The sequence below is a fragment of the Crinia signifera genome, chromosome 9 (genome assembly GCF_055691185.1).
Source record: "Crinia signifera chromosome 9, ASM5569118v1, whole genome shotgun sequence".
NCBI lineage: Eukaryota > Metazoa > Chordata > Amphibia > Anura > Myobatrachidae > Crinia > Crinia signifera.
Window position 1 is genome coordinate 107630979 of NC_139225.1, and position 16478 is coordinate 107647456.

The 16478-nt window shown below is 38.5% G+C and overlaps 1 protein-coding gene across 1 annotated transcript; it reads right to left on the reverse strand.

The window, feature by feature from the left end:
- On the reverse strand, positions 1 to 8446 carry LOC146036895 (uncharacterized). Its single transcript, XM_083160742.1, has 6 exons — positions 8356 to 8446; positions 7998 to 8105; positions 7600 to 7818; positions 7357 to 7395; positions 6885 to 7139; positions 1 to 44 (listed from the first exon to the last, which is right to left on the reverse strand). Exons 2-6 carry the CDS (start codon positions 8092 to 8094, stop codon positions 1 to 3), a joined length of 654 nt encoding a protein of 217 aa, XP_083016868.1. The 5' UTR covers positions 8095 to 8105; positions 8356 to 8446.
- Between the last annotated feature and the right edge of the window lie 8032 nt (positions 8447 to 16478).

Below are 16478 nucleotides of genomic sequence, written 5' to 3' on the forward strand. Positions count from 1 at the left end.
TTATTGAACTTTATACCGTGTGATTGTACATTTTTGCAGACAAACTGATTAGAATCAAAGAACAAAACAGCATTTTATAAATCATAATCTTATTTTATTGGTACAGACAAAATGTATTTACAGCAAGTTAATCACGAATAACACGATAAACTTTACAGTTAAAACAATACACTAAATACATGATACAATACAAATTAAACGTCATCGTACAAATTAAACGCACAAAAATACATTGTATAAAAACATTATAAATTAGTTATATGTTAAAGGTTCAACCACTGCGAATCCTGAAACAGATTTACGGATCTTTTCCTCGGTAGTAAGTAGCCGTGTGGCGTTGTTAACCCGGGGGAATTTAAAACATTTATACGACTTTTTTTAATGTTGTGTATTGGGGAGGATATATTTACATTGCCAATTTCATCATCGTAGATTTCAGCTTTTAAGCGATCTAACTGTAATCTGTTTGATGCATTACCAACTACAGTGGACGGGATATTCAACTCAGCCATAGCGCGCATAAATTCAATCCAACCGTTAGGCATTTTATGACTCGTCACGCTGTGATTTTGCGTGATACCCCTTATCAAGTCTAACACATTGGATCCTGGCACTGTGACGCCTTTATACATAAACACACCCTTGCGGTCCCAATTCGCAACGTCTTTAGAGCGAACCATTTTACTCATTAGTATTTCACAGTTCTTTTTATACCGCGCATTAACACTGTTCAAGACATCGTGGTAAACAGCGTCGGTAGCATCATCTTGTGTAGGGTTAGCGGTATCCTCAACAGCATTTGCACCGGGTGATAAAAGCGTTAAAGTTGACATTTCTCTATCAGTTTGTTTACTCAACACCAGGTATCTCTGTAACACAGCTGTGTAGCGTTTTGCCTTTTCATACTCTGATAAAGCATTATTATGTAGTATACTTATGATCTCAGCATCTAGGCTTTGCGTGGCTGTTTTGCGTATATCATCGCCGGTTGGTTTGTTGTTTAAACGGTCTATCTGTTGCTGGGGGACCAGATACATTTTCTCAGCGTATTCCATCAACGATTAGACAGTAGTCCGGTAATTAATGGAATGGCAAATCCTAGCAACGATCCGATAAACCCACCCGACTGTTTCACCAACCTCTTCTTTTTCCCAATGGCGCATTTCTTATTACAAAGCGATTTTATAAGGTTCCTCTTCTTTTTAAGGTAGTTCAACTGGCGCTGTGACAGGGGTATTTTACCTTTAAGCGTGTTGAGAGCAATCTCACATATGGCTGTCACCAAATCGTTTGAAGCGTTGGATAATATAGCGTTTCTTTGGGCCGGTTTGGCTTTAATGAGGGTTTTTAAAAGGGCCCAATTACGCCTTATCCTGGTCGACATGTTCACAGCGGTTAGAAGTGGTAATGAATGACTATAGGATGCGCGGTTATAGCTATTTAGAACCCCGCTTCTTAACAACATAAGCTACTGGTGTGTCGGGGGGAAATAAACCGCTTCGTAAACGATAATCATCAAGGGCATTGTTTCTTAAATCAACCAGTAAATAACCGTATGGTGGCTCCGTAGCGGACTCATAGGCTTCAAGAAAAAAACGATATTTTGATGGGTACATTTGTCTAGCCAGAATGCTAACCTGCATTTTATCCCTGGGGTTTTTAAACAGGACCATATATTTTGTGTTTAAATGTATAGTCCTGCTCTTTCTACCTTGACAAAATATGTTTTGCACAAGGTACATGACACTGAGATTACGATGGTGCACATACTTTGTGAACGCTTTCTCAACCTCAGAATTATTACTCGCTGCATCCATCAAGTCATCTATCACCGTTAAATTAATCTTATCAGGGGGAAAAAGCTGGTCGTCGCTAAATGACTCGGGCAACCCCTCTATAAAACGCATACCAGGGTGAGCACTCAGAAGTTGGTCGTATATCGGTTGCCAACAGGTGTAAAACCAAACAATATTATCAGGAACATGCGTCATATGTGTGGATGCGTGTTGTATTAGCGTTTTCACAAAATAACTTTTCCCCGAATTGGAGGGTCCGGCTAAAATACAGGAGAAGGGGTGTTGAAAACGGATATCCATCTTAATAACCAAATGGTAGGGTTGTAAAATTATCCGTGAGGTTACGTTTAGTGTAAACGCACTTTTGCGTTTTCTGCAGCATACGGGTTTCAATCTGCCAGTACTTTTTCACACGTACTATACCGGGCTGCCTGGTCACAATTTTTTTCTGATCCTCGCCTTTGGGGTTTAAAGGATAATCTAAGACCAGTTCTTTCAGACTGTCAAAGTTAACGTGCTGCTCATTACAAACATTCAACGTTATACCTTTGACCTTGAGGCTCGTCTTGCCGTTGCTTAGTCTATAGCCGTATGACTTGGGGCCGGCTGAAACAAACTCTGTTATATGCGTACCAGATGGTAGTTCGCTGGTCAACTCCCCTAGATAATCGCCTAATGGCGGATTCCACTCACCGGGCCTGCTGACAAAAATTACAGAATCTGTATCGTGATACAGACATCTATCTTGTAATCTATCCAATAGGTTGTACAACTCGACGCGGGCGTGCGCTGTGGTAAATGCTGCTATAAATATATTTGTTGTTGAAGATCTGGTATAATGGTCTTTGGCGTATTTCCAGTTGACCATAACAGTTTCTGAGTCTATGAAGTCTAAAGCAGACACCTCATAGTGTGGTTGAAAGGCATATTCAAAAAGCTTATCAGGATCTGTCACTAGACAAGTATTGGGCATGTTGCTACGTTGACCAAATTTACCCCATAATGAGTTTAAAAACAATTTAGAAATTTGTCTTTTGGCGGGGTTGACATTTATGTGTTCGTGTCTTAAAGCTATGCCCTCATTTTTTTGATACGCGTCTATGTACTCTTGTTGTTTCACAGAGTCTGTACACCAATCAGGGTAACCAGAAGCCTCCTGTTTATCTCTGAGGTGTGTTTTAATGTAACCTGAAAACAGATCATCAGATCTCTCATCAAAATGCCACACCTCATAGATTTTACACACTTTGTACCCCTTTTCTATAGCAAGATTTATCTCCACTGTGCACCATGTACCGGTTAGGGCGCGGTTTTCTGAGTCATGAACACACGGCTCACACTGTCCAGATTCGGCGCATGTGCGGCACAGCGGAAACATTAACTTACCATTCATTTTAACCGGTAAAACTGGAAAGAAAAGGCCTCGCGGAGGATTAATTTTTAATTTAACAAAACCGAAATACTTTGTGACATCATCAAAGTCCTTATAAATGATGCGTGGGTGACGTATAGGATATGTTTTGGTCTTGTTGACAAATGGGTATAGGCTAGTAAAGTCAAAATAGTGTATTTTTTCATCGCACTCTGTCTTGTGATAAAGTTTTATGGCGTTAGTGCGTCCGCCATAAAGACCATCACGAGGATCCAAGGGTTCAGGGATTTCCAAACCTTTCAGAAAAACCTGAAGCTCCTCATCAGTCTCCCTCATTTTCTTCCACTCACACCCCCACATCTCCCTTATCTGAAATCCACACCGTTTAAGGAATTGTATCCTTAACTGTGTCTTGTGCCGCAGTTGACCGTAGGTTGTTTTAGTCAGATTGTTTTCATCATCGTCTTTGTAACAGTTGTCACAACCGTGATAAAAACACCCCTGGAATTCAAAAGCTGTTGGCACGCCGTTAATCACGGCGTAACCATCCAGACTGTATCTACCGACTTTCTTCTCACCACCTTGTAAAGCGTGTCTTATACTCACACCTTCTTTGTGTTCTATGTACATTAACCACTGTATGGCTGGTGTTGAGTAACGCTTCTGGGTCTTGTGATAGTTATCACCCGGTACAAGAGCCAATGTGTTTGCCTGTAAATATTTACAACGATACATAGCCATACAAACCGACGCTAAAGTCGTCAGTTGGAATGGATCAACGTGACGTTTAACGGCTACATCTTTTTTCTCAGCCGCTATTACAAACTCCTGTTCTGTCATGGCTATAACGGCTGATCTGAAAGCTGCGCACCCTTTTTGCAATATTCTGACATCCTCTTTACAATATCGTATTAATTCTTTTTGAAAATTAAACACCTTGTGTTTGTTTTTTTCGTACCACTCTGTAACATCAGCGGCCTCCTCAGGCATCATGTGTTGTAGGCCAAAATATTCTATTGAGGGCATGCCCCCTATGTAATTTTGGTTATCGGCTGTGTTAAAAAAATGCGGGAAATGACCTTTAACGCCATCAAATCCCATGGCCTTTGGAAATCTGCTCAATTTCATGGGGAGAAAATTGAGAGAGTCTATAAACCTAATCTTCAGATCTTTTATTGTGATACACATTATGTTTCCGCCATTAGAGATGAGGGATACAGTATACCGTTCTTTGATGATCTTGTTCAATACAAAATACGCATCATACCGCCCAGCGTTATGGGCTATGAATGTGTAATGCGCAAATTTTGGTTTCATGAACGTCTTTACAAAATCATCGATACAACCTTTGCCCTTAAACTCCCAGGATTTCTCACCCATTAATGTGAGAGCGTAACAGTAGTTTGGTATATGTATACCTGTCTCCTGCATGCATTCGAAATCATAAAAGATGTATTTGGTGGTGGGTTCTTCCGCTTTGATGGGCTGTATGTAACACAAATGATCCGCAAACCCATCAACATATGCCTTGCAAGTAGAACACTTTAGCCCCTGACACTCATGAGACCTGCGACGGTAGAGACAACACCTGTCGCAATAAACATGTTCAAGACAGGATATTTTGCGATCTAAAGCTAAGGATTTGTGCTCCTCTAAACATTCACGCGATCTGCAAAACACCCTACAAACCGAACATCTTAATGCGGAAGCCCCATCATCAGCGCACGCTTGTCTGTGACAAGCCTTACAAAAGAAAAGACAATCGTGGCTATTTTTGCGCTCATAAGTTCGATTACATAAGGAACAGAAAAATCTCGATCCGAGAAATGCGCAGATATTAATCAGGCCATAATAGTGTGAATCGTGATATAATACATACAGGGTATCACCGTAGCGCGAATCTGAAGAATAGTTATGCCAAGAACGATTATTATGATATAATATTGTAATTTTTGTTTTTAAGTGTTTTTCAAAAACAGCAACGTCGCTAAAGCTGACTGCTTTATCGATCGATAGTTTCAAATCCTTATGAATTTGAAGCGCCCGATCGTGTATTTCAGCGTCTGTGGCATTACCTTTATCCAGAAGTTTGCAGATCGATGCCGCAAAGCACAAATAATTGTGCGTATTGTTGAAATCATACAGGTGTCTTCTGCGCCTTTCTATAATTAAGCTGTATGGAATGCGTCTAAGGCCGCGACCAGTTAGGGCCCCACCCGCTCTATTTCTAAAAACAGTGATCACAAACCTTAAACCCGTGCCTAATAAGAATTCAGCGCTACTTTGAAGTGTGTTTGTAATTTGATTCAAGAAACTGACAGCGTCTAATGATTCTTGCGGCTTTCGGTGTGAGTAGATGGCGTTGTGTAAACCACCCCCCTCCAATCTTAACTGTACACGATCATTAGGGTCAACACCAACCATGAATTCATCAATCATAACCTGTATAGCGTTGTGTACGGCTTCAACACCCTCTGCAAATGATGTAACTCTTTCCAAATTAACAAATTGAAAATGATTATGATACTCAATAGCTCTGAAATTAGGATGGTGTCGCTCATACCTGTTAACAGCTTCTAAGTACACATCTCGCCGTCCTTCACCATTACCGGGTGGCGCACCCCCAGCTATGTCATTATGCATAGGCGTTGCGGGGTGTTCAACATTGTCAGGTGACGCAGCGTCACCCGGTAATGGTTGGTCCGGTGATTTGTCAGCCTGTGCACACGGGGTTGGGGGTGTGCCTCGCACCCTGTGTTGTTTACGCTTTCTCAGTCTGTATATGCATTTTAAAGCCTGTTTTATTTTCGAACGGCGAAATAAGTGTGAGATTTTGCACGGTACATTTGCTTTAATTCTTGGGACTTTTTTACACACATGTAAATTACGTTTCAATCCATAACCCACCATGCCTAGTCACGGATCCGTTTCAATTATCTCGGCAAAATGATACATGTTCGCTTTAATAAAATCCCTAGTCCTCACGGTCTCTGCTATATGATTTGATGTTACATTCATGTACATTTCTACAAGTTCTTTAATGATCTCTGGCTTCTTTTTTGAACCATAAAGCTCATCTTTTATACGGTTCAACATGGTATTGACATTTCTACGCATGTACCCTATATGCTCACGCATCCTCCCCATGACCGCGTAGTATTGTATTTCCGCATCTTGTCCTAATTGTTCCACATTCTGCCCCCCATCAACTATGTCTGTCGATACCACGGTCGGCGGGGCATCCGCACCGCCCGATGCGGTTGCCTCGCCGACCGTGGTAAAAACACTGGGCAGTTTTGTGTAATCATCACCCATTACTTTATCAGGGATTCCGGCTACAGATGTTACAGCCTCATCATCATTCTGTGGTGTATCTGAGACTGCCTCTTCACTAGGGGTGATAAAAAATGTTTGCCCATTTAAGTCCTCATCATTAGCGGATAATGTATCTGCAGGCGTGTTACTGACCACGCTTTGCGTTTCTGCAGTATGATGTTCCTGCGTGTCTGAAATCACGATGACATCATCATCCGTCAGCGGCGTGTATCTCTCTCTTGACAGTCGTAAAGTTTTACGAGTCTTCACAGTCTTTGTATTACCGGCAATGTCAATGTCGGATTCAGTAGGTGTTGCAGGTGTTGTAAATGCGTGCGGGTAATCCACATTACTCACGGTTGGCACTGTTTGTAATGCAATTCTTTTTCTCACGGGCCTACCTTCCGAATATTTCAATCTTCTTTTAAGATCTGATAAATCGGCCTTGTTTTCTTGACCGACTCGACTTTTTGTAATTCTCCGCTTGCTTGGCTTGAAATCGTCGCGCTCGGTGGCCATGATCTCGGCCCTTGATACATTTTCTTGAAGTTGTGGGTCGATCACCGTTTTAGCTGATTCACCCCCATCCATTTCAGCATTGAGTGGTTGAGCAACCCCGGCCGCTGCTATCATTTTTGCGAATCGTCGCGGATCCGCTGTAAATAAAAAATAACAACGTTTTAGTTACACATTCGCGGACACTAAGACAACCGCTTTATAACACCTTCAGACCCGCCTCCCAAAACACACAACCCATCCATGTCGGTTTTCATCTACACAGTCTGTTTAATACCTGTGGTTTCCATTTGTAAAGAACAATGATGAACGCGGTCCTATATAAGAAACTAAATAAATAAACAATACATTACACACCTGAATATTTGCCAGATCTTTCCATCGGCGTGGTTCCTACTGTAATAAAAATCACACCGTTTAAGTTACACATACGCGGCCACAAAGACAGTCGCTTTATAACAACTTCAGGATCACATCCCAACCCCCTCCACCTTCCTTGTCGGCTTACGTCTACACAGGCTGTTTAATACATGTGGTTTCCATTTGTAAAGAACAATGGTAAATGTTGTGCTATATAAGAAACCAAATAAATAAACATACACGGGTATTTGTCAAAGGTTTGCGCCGGCATGGTTCCTTTAAACAATGACCAGAAAGCTTGATCGCTGATCTGGGCTCTTTTTGCTCCTTTAGCCAATGCGCTGTTGGGTTGTTTGGCGTTTGATCCAACATCCGATGTCGGTTCTCTGTATCCGGATGGTCCCGCTTCACACGTATCGGCCCTAGGTACCGTAGGTTCATACCGGCTAGCTATGTCATCTGTAATACATATATTATCAATTAACGACACATTCGCCGACTTGAGAAAAAAAAAAAACGTCATTTAAGTCATGATAACAACAACTCCTGTGGACACTATTCATGATTTTGCGACGATATGCAACATTTAACACAAAAACACATTATAAAAACACCGCTAGCCAATCGTCAAAATTCACCTTGTATAGCCGGGGTCTGGTATAGCTGTTTATAGTGTTTTGCCGATGGTAAATTCCAGAGATCATCCATTATGTGTTCTGCATCAGATTTCGACATAATCGGCGATACTAACAGAGAACAAATAACACATTAATATCACAGGCGGTATAAAAATGAATATAACAGGATATATATATATATATATATATATATGTATATATGAGTGAGAACGTGAGAGTTCGCGCGAGATAGCGTGAGAGAGAGAGAGAGAGAGAGAGAGAGAGAGAGAGAGAGACATATTTTTGGAAATAATAATATATCACATTTTTTTTTTTTAACATACATCACATTTTTTTTTGACGGCTTATGATCACCTACATTTTTGCGATTCGGACAAATCAGAGTATGCTGCGTATGGGTTTTCGAATGTCGTCAGATCCGGACCGACTGTGAAATCCGAACCATATGATTCAACTTCAGATGCGTCATTTGTGACATCTGAAACTGATTTATGGGATTAACAATTTAATAAAAAATAATATATACATAAAAAATAAAATAAAAATTAACACAACAATTTTGTAGAACGAAAAATACAATCAACACGTGTAACATTTATACCAATAGGTCGCTTGTCTTAACAGATCCTGTGACTAACACAACTGAGCCTTGTAATAATAATTAACACCAACAACGTAACATTTATAAAACCTGTCAATAGCCCCTGTGCCTTAACAAATCATGCCCCTAGCAACAACAATGTGTCTTTGGTCTGTAAACTTACATGTATTTGTCTGCTCATTTGACTGCTGTTGGAAGCTGGGTAAATCTTGAAAATCTCTGAGACTTATTTTATTTGCATTAATGGTTTTGTATTCCTTTCTCTGTAATAAATAATAATAAGTTGAAATAACAATACAATAAGATATTGTTAAACTATTGTAAATATCATATACACACCTGCATGTTGGTGTTTTGTTGATAGCTTAAGTTCAAAGTCAATTTCTGCAACAACCACTAGATGTCACTGTTGATAACAACATACATCATTCAGCAATCATAAAAGAATTTGCGTGCACAAAATCGCATAAAATTTAAAATCATTATGTATAATACAATGATACAATATTAAAATGAAGCTATTTATAAATATCAAAGCCGTAATACCGTAATCTGCGATGACTAACATTAACGACCTGTAAATTGTAATAACACAATATACAGTATTTTTAAAAGCAATATGTATAATGTACAGACCACAATACACTAATCACTGCACATGCAAATGGACAGTTAAAGTACCATAGGCTCAATATTTTTCTTTCCTAAATAAATGTTTAACTACAAGCAGCCAGTATGCCAGCATGTACTCCAAATACATTACAATACAATGAATGCAGCAGCAAACTATATTTTAAGATTGTTTAAAGTGTTTTTAAAAGCAATATGTATAATGTACAGACCACAATACACTAATCACTTCCTAAATAAATGATTAACCACAAGCCGCCAGTATGCCAGCATGTACTCCAAATACATTACAATACAATGAATGCAGCAGCAAACTATATTTTAAGATTGTTTAAAGTGTTTTTAAAAGCAATATGTATAATGTACAGACCACAATACACTAATCACTTCCTAAATAAATGATTAACCACAAGCCGCCAGTATGCCAGCATGTACTCCAAATACATTACAATACAATGAATGCAGCAGCAAACTATATTTTAAGATTGTTTAAAGTGTTTTTAAAAGCAATATGTATAATGTACAGACCACAATACACTAATCACTTCCTAAATAAATGATTAACCACAAGCCGCCAGTATGCCATCATGTACTCCAAATACATTACAATACAATGAATGCAGCAGCAAACTATATTTTAAGATTGTTTAAAGTGTTTTTAAAAGCAATATGTATAATGTACAGACCACAATACACTAATCACTTCCTAAATAAATGATTAACCACAAGCCGCCAGTATGCCAGCATGTACTCCAAATACATTACAATACAATGCATGCAGCAGCAAACTATATTTTAAGATTGTTTAAAGTGTTTTTAAAAGCAATATGTATAATGTACAGACCACAATACACTAATCACTTCCTAAATAAATGATTAACCACAAGCCGCCAGTATGCCAGCATGTACTCCAAATACATTACAATACAATGCATGCAGCCGCAAACTATATATATATATATATATATATATATATATATATATATATATATATATATATATATTTATTTAGAAAATTAAATTAGACTTACCCTCTGTTCTGGAACAAAACTTCAAGTCAAAACTTCAAGTTCTCTGTCTTGAATAGTGTGTGTGTGTGTGAAGACCTTCAACCTCAATGTGTGGCAGATGCCTGGTAGTTGTCTGGTCCCATGGAGAACATATTTATACGTTTCAGTCAGTTAACACATCTGTGTTGCATTTGTCTCATTTGAATATTCATGAGTTGTGTTCCAAAGTCATAGACAGGCATATCAAATATATATATATATATATATATATATATATATATATATATATATATATTTGATTTAAATAACATAGCATATTGTGCAAAACACAGCTGTGTTCAGAATATTTAGCTCGATAAAATGCCACTAAATTGCCCCCTGAATAAAAACCCTTATTCTTATTAAATAAATGTCAGATATGGCACACCATCAACAACAGCATACATAAGCCCTATATATATATGGGCCTTTGTCATCATTTTGGAAGATTCCCGAATAAATCTTTTTACAAATACCATCTGGACTTCTATATGATTGATCAACAGATTTGTTGTATATGTATGTGTATGCTTTTTAATTTAAAATATATACCTTATCCACCACCCCTGTGTAATTTGATTGAGATATATATATATATATATATATATATATATATCTGATTTAAATAATATAGCATTTTATCCATATTTTATTCATCACATAATATAATGATACCATCACATTACACATATATATATTTATATATACTGTATATATATATATATATATATATATACTGTATATAGCTATATATATATATATATATATATATATATATATATATATATATATATACTTTATATAAATCCTTTATTTATCAGCATTGATAATGTTCAGTTAAATATAATACAGTATATATATAAGTTAATTCTGTAGTCTCTAGCTCCGTCTGGAACTTGCTTGCAACTGCAATACATGACCACTAGATGCCACTCATGCTCTGTTGCAAAGATTTCATGGCCTTTCTTTGTACTGTCTAAACTAATTAAACGGTTAGCCGTGTGAAAATGTTTTTTTCAGAGGTATGTGCTTTCTAATGAATATAATTGTTACCAGCCCTGCTGTGCTGTCTACGCTAATTGCGTCATACGTAAATGTCAACGTCTTCAAAGACTATGGAATCCGGTGTTTAAAATTACTTTTGAAAATTACAATCATCCGTCATATCTGATGTCTTTCTAAAAGTAACACTATACTTCTCACGCTGTGTGTCTTTAAATTTAAATGCCTACAACATGTCAGGCCCAGACTGAATGGCTCTGTATCTTTAAATGCATAACATATGTATCCCAGACCTCTTTGTCATGTACGCGGATATTTCATTTATTTTAAAAGCAAGAAGGTCCTTAGATGCTGTGGAAGTTATCGTGTGGAGTATAACTTTTTATTTTTTATTTTTTGATACACGCTTGGTCAGGCACTTCGTTGTAGTGCTTTTTGGATCGTTCTAAGGTAAGTGTTATTATAGTTGGTAATGATCTGCCTGTATTATTCACTGTGAAAGATCTATGAGCTATACCAAATCACATTGCCCTTGTTGATTTATATCCGATACGCATATCATATTCCTAGAAAAATATGGTATACAACAAGATCTACTTTTTCTCACATCGGATCTTTTAAATTTATTTTTCAAAGCTTTATAATATTTATCAAAGCCGCAAAAAACTCCCCGGCTTTAATACGTTATAATAACAGGTTTTCAGCCGGCTGTTTTGATGATCGGTGTTGCGAGACATCCTACACAAATCAAATTAGCATTATGTTTAGAAATTCTACCAGCTGATTAAGATAACATTAAGCGTACTTTATATATGTGTTATTTCACATAACCAATATCAGTGTATGAAGTTACAGTATCAAACCAATTATATTTTAATACGGGGGTTAATATTAATTTTATACTACTTTTGATATCAAACGTGATACGAGCTATCACACGCTATCACGTTTGATATCAAACTAAATAAAAGGGGGCGTGGACAAACTGTATAAAAGGGGCGTGGACCTGTCAAAACCAATTAGTTTGAAGAAAAAGTGTGCCTTATCTACTTACATGGACTAAACCATGTGCACTGCAGGTGGGGCAGATGTAACTTGTGCAGAGAGAATTAGATATGGGTGGGGTTTTACTTCAAAGTGAGATCTACAGTATATTACAGTGTAAAAATAAAGCAGCCAGTATTTACCCTGCACAGAAACAAAATAACTCACACAAATCTACTTCTCTCTGCACATTTTACAGCTGCCCCCCCCCCCTGCAGTGCACATGGTTTTGCCCATCTAAGAAGGATTTTTTCAGAAAGAGTGAACTAGAATAAGGCCCTAAGTGAGGATGTTCCAACTCCCTCTGTGTCTGAGAATAACCCTGGGCCCACCTATCCAGCTGTGACTCCATGACCCTCTTGTTTCTCTCTCTCTCTATCTATCTATCTATCTATCTATCTATATATATATATATATATATAAAAGCACTTACCCCCTCTTACAGGAAAGGATTGGAACCAGCACACGGATATGAAGTCAAAGAAAAAACGTGGTTTATTGTACAAGCATTATTGCACAACAGACAGCTGTTAGGTGAACATCGGTCTGTTGTGCAATAATGCTTGTACAATAAACCACGTTTTTTCTTTCACTTCATATCCGTGTGCTGGTTCCAATCCTTTCCTGTAAGAGGGGGTAAGTGCTTTTATGTTTCTCATATGTACCTGGCACCGGACTATTAACAATTACCTGCATTGAGTGCCATCCTGTGACACATCATTCTCTCTCTCTCTCTCTCTCTCTCTCTCTCTCTCTCTCTCTCTCTCTCTCTCTCTCTCTCTCTCTCTCTCTCTCTCTCTCTCTCTCTCTCTCTCTCTATATATATATATATATATATATATATATATATATATATATATATATATATATAAAGAAAAAAGAAATTGAAGCGCACCAGTCAGCAACAGGTAGGTACAATTTTTACTGATATACAGCTGACAAACATAGGTAAAAACATATAGGAATAAAAACTTCCCAAATGGAAAAGGCGGTACAGCAATACCAGGTGTCGATGGAAACCGGACAGCAGTGATCAGTTGCGGTCGGAACACCGGACAGCGAATACCAGCCACGACTTCCACAGGATACAGCGGACCAAAGCCAGGACGTCTACAGCGTCAGGATAGAGTAACCACACCCAACGTGTTTCGACTACGGTCTTCGTCAGGGGGTGACGAAGACCGTAGTCGAAACGCGTTGGGTGTGGTTACTCTATCCTGACGCTGTAGACGTCCTGGCTTTGGTCCGCTGTATCCTGTGGAAGTCGTGGCTGGTATTCGCTGTCCGGTGTTCCGACCGCAACTGATCACTGCTGTCCGGTTTCCATCGACACCTGGTATTGCTGTACCGCCTTTTCCATTTGGGAAGTTTTTATTCCTATATGTTTTTACCTATGTTTGTCAGCTGTATATCAGTAAAAATTGTACCTACCTGTTGCTGACTGGTGCGCTTCAATTTCTTTTTTCTTTACAAGCATACTTCGTGGGAGCCGTGGTTGGATCCCTATTTTGAAGCTGCACACATATAGGAAGATTATGGACTTAGCCTGATATTTTGGACACTTTGGGACTGATTTGCGCTGGGTATCTTTCTTTTATATATATATATATATATATATATATCCAGTAGCAGCTGCAGCGCCAACCATGTAGTGCGGGGTGGAACTGCTTAACACATATAAAGTACATTTGACAATAAACATAATGTAAGTGCTGGAAGGTTCAGTGGGGATCAGCATCACTGAATACAACGGCACCTGGGAATCAGCAATCTTCACACACATCTAAGCCCAAGGACCACGTCTGTTGCTGTTTATACCACAGTTTCACAAACTCGGTCCTCAGGACCCCACACAGTGCACATCTTCCAGGTCACCTCACAGAATCGCAAGTGATATAAATAGCTCCACCTGTGGATTTTTAAAAATGTCTGTGTGACCTGTGCGCCTGTAAAACGTGAACTGTTTGGGGTCCTGTGGACTGAATTTTAAAGCCACTGTTTTATTTATTTAAAATAATCCTGTCCTAATAAAATTATATTTCACAATATGTACTTTACCTCACAAAATAGGAGCATTTGTGTGACTAACCCACATTTATCAAGGGCTGTCCTCAATCCGGCTCTCCCCATCTATCATCCAGTACTAAATTCTGTATTCCTTCGAAAACTTTGCCCATGGATTTGAATGATGTAACTGATTCATTTATTTATTTACAGTTTCTTATATAGCGCAGCAGATTCCGTTGCGATTTACTATTATAGAAAGTGATAAAACAAACTAAGTAACAACAGACAGACTTGGAGGAAAGAAGGCCCTACTGCAAGCTTACAATCTATAGGGAAATAGGAGGGAAACACAAGGACAGGCACCAGAAATAGCATAGCAGTCCCACCAAGATGCAGGTCCAGAAGGGAAGCTATATAATACATGAGTGCCTCTGAGGGTGCTCCACATTAAGCCATACCATGAAGGGTTATAACTATGTTACAATCAAGATCTCAGTGATGGACGTGAAGTGAACTGATCTATACACAAATATTAAATATTAAGGCCAGTATCCAGTAGAACATTTTTCCACCTACCACCAAAATTATTTAGTGTCTTCTTCCAAAAACTACAGAGAAGGCTATACCTCACACCATTTACAGTTTTTTTCTGGATGGATGTAGAAATCTGGATAAATATCTGCAGACATAGTAGTTTACATGCAGATTGCAGGTGGTTTCATACATGCAGTGTTCCGACAAAGAATGCTACAGTAAGTGTGTATTACCTCTGTTCTCAGATCTTTTGTGTTTTCCCATTGCTGTATAACTTATTTTCATAGACATTTTTAAGACATGATATACTCTCAGTAAATGGCCTAGTTTACAAATGGTATTTTGGTTATAGGATATACATAGATTTTATTTATCTTTATTGATTTTCTATGATAGCCCATCTGGAGGCATTGCTTTTTTTAGGTTTTGGCAACAAATTGCGTTTTAACACAACCCGTTCAACGGGACCTGTTTGGCAGGAAGGAGTCGGCACATGTAGTTCTATGCAACTGTATACAAATATGTGTCGTACCGCACCCACTAAATGCAACCGCAGCATGCGGCGATTCATAGCAGGATGAAAGGATGACCAAAAAACTCATGTCAACTTGCCATAGCCATGTTGACATTGACACTTTTGTCGACATTTAAATCATCTTGACTGAGGCATTGTCTGTCAGTCATCCGAATACCCAGAAGCTCATTATAGCTGAGATGTGCTGTAAAAGATGGTACTGTGGGCCTCAACTTGTACATGTGCAGTTTGGATTTTACCAAAGCACAAAGTTGTCTTGGGGGGGGCTAGCGGTTGAATAGTCAATGGAAGGATTTGGGAATGGAGTGAGGGTATGTATTCCTTACAAAATGCAAGGAACACTTATTTAGGCGCTACGTAATGTCTATATCAATGTATTAAATTAAATATATTTAATTGAAACTATTTTTTTTTTATTCTCTTCATAAGCTGCAGGTTTCTGATTTGTCAGTGTACACATATCTAATTATGACCCTGTGTAGCACACTGCTGTGGGTCAAAAGATCAAATAGAGAGGAACATTACAATATTGGAAACACTGCGCTAGTTAATCTAATGGCACCAGGGCTCAATTCATAACATGCAGTCACAACCGTTTGATCAAAGAATAAAAAGCGGATGCTTTGGTGGCGACCTGTATTAAACAAATTTATCAATAAAATCATTCACATTTATAAAAATATATAATTCAATATATAGCTGTAAAATAAGAGCCTGTACTGGTCAATATTGTTTTGGTGTAAACTAATAATGTTTTTATCCTCTTAAGTTTGCTTATAGTATGCCCGATATCCAGCAGTAAACTAGAATGGTAAGTTGATATTCCAAATGTATATTACCATATTGTGTGTATAGTGTTCACTTATCACCTTACATGTGCAGTCTCTCCCAGGGGTCCTGGTATCACATTACGCTGTGATGCCAGGACACAACACCCAAAGTGGAAGTCCTACAGGTGAAAGTGCTGGCATCTGCCTGGAGACTTACAGGGGAGCGGTCACCGCGTCTCTCACCCACGGTGCCGCTGGCTCAAGCTGAAATGTCAGGGCTCTCTCAAGCGGCAGGATGATTTTGTCATC

Excerpts from the sequence above, each read along its gene's own strand:
- LOC146036895 (XM_083160742.1), bottom strand. The coding sequence starts at position 8,094 with ATGTCGAAATCTGATGCAGAACACATAATGGATGATCTCTGGAATTTA. Across the intron at positions 7,140-7,356 it reads AAGATCTGGCAAATATTCAG|CGGATCCGCGACGATTCGCA; the intron begins GTGTGTAATGTA and ends TTTTATTTACAG. Across the intron at positions 45-6,884 it reads AAGATTGAAATATTCGGAAG|TTTGTCTGCAAAAATGTACA; the intron begins GTAGGCCCGTGA and ends GATTCTAATCAG.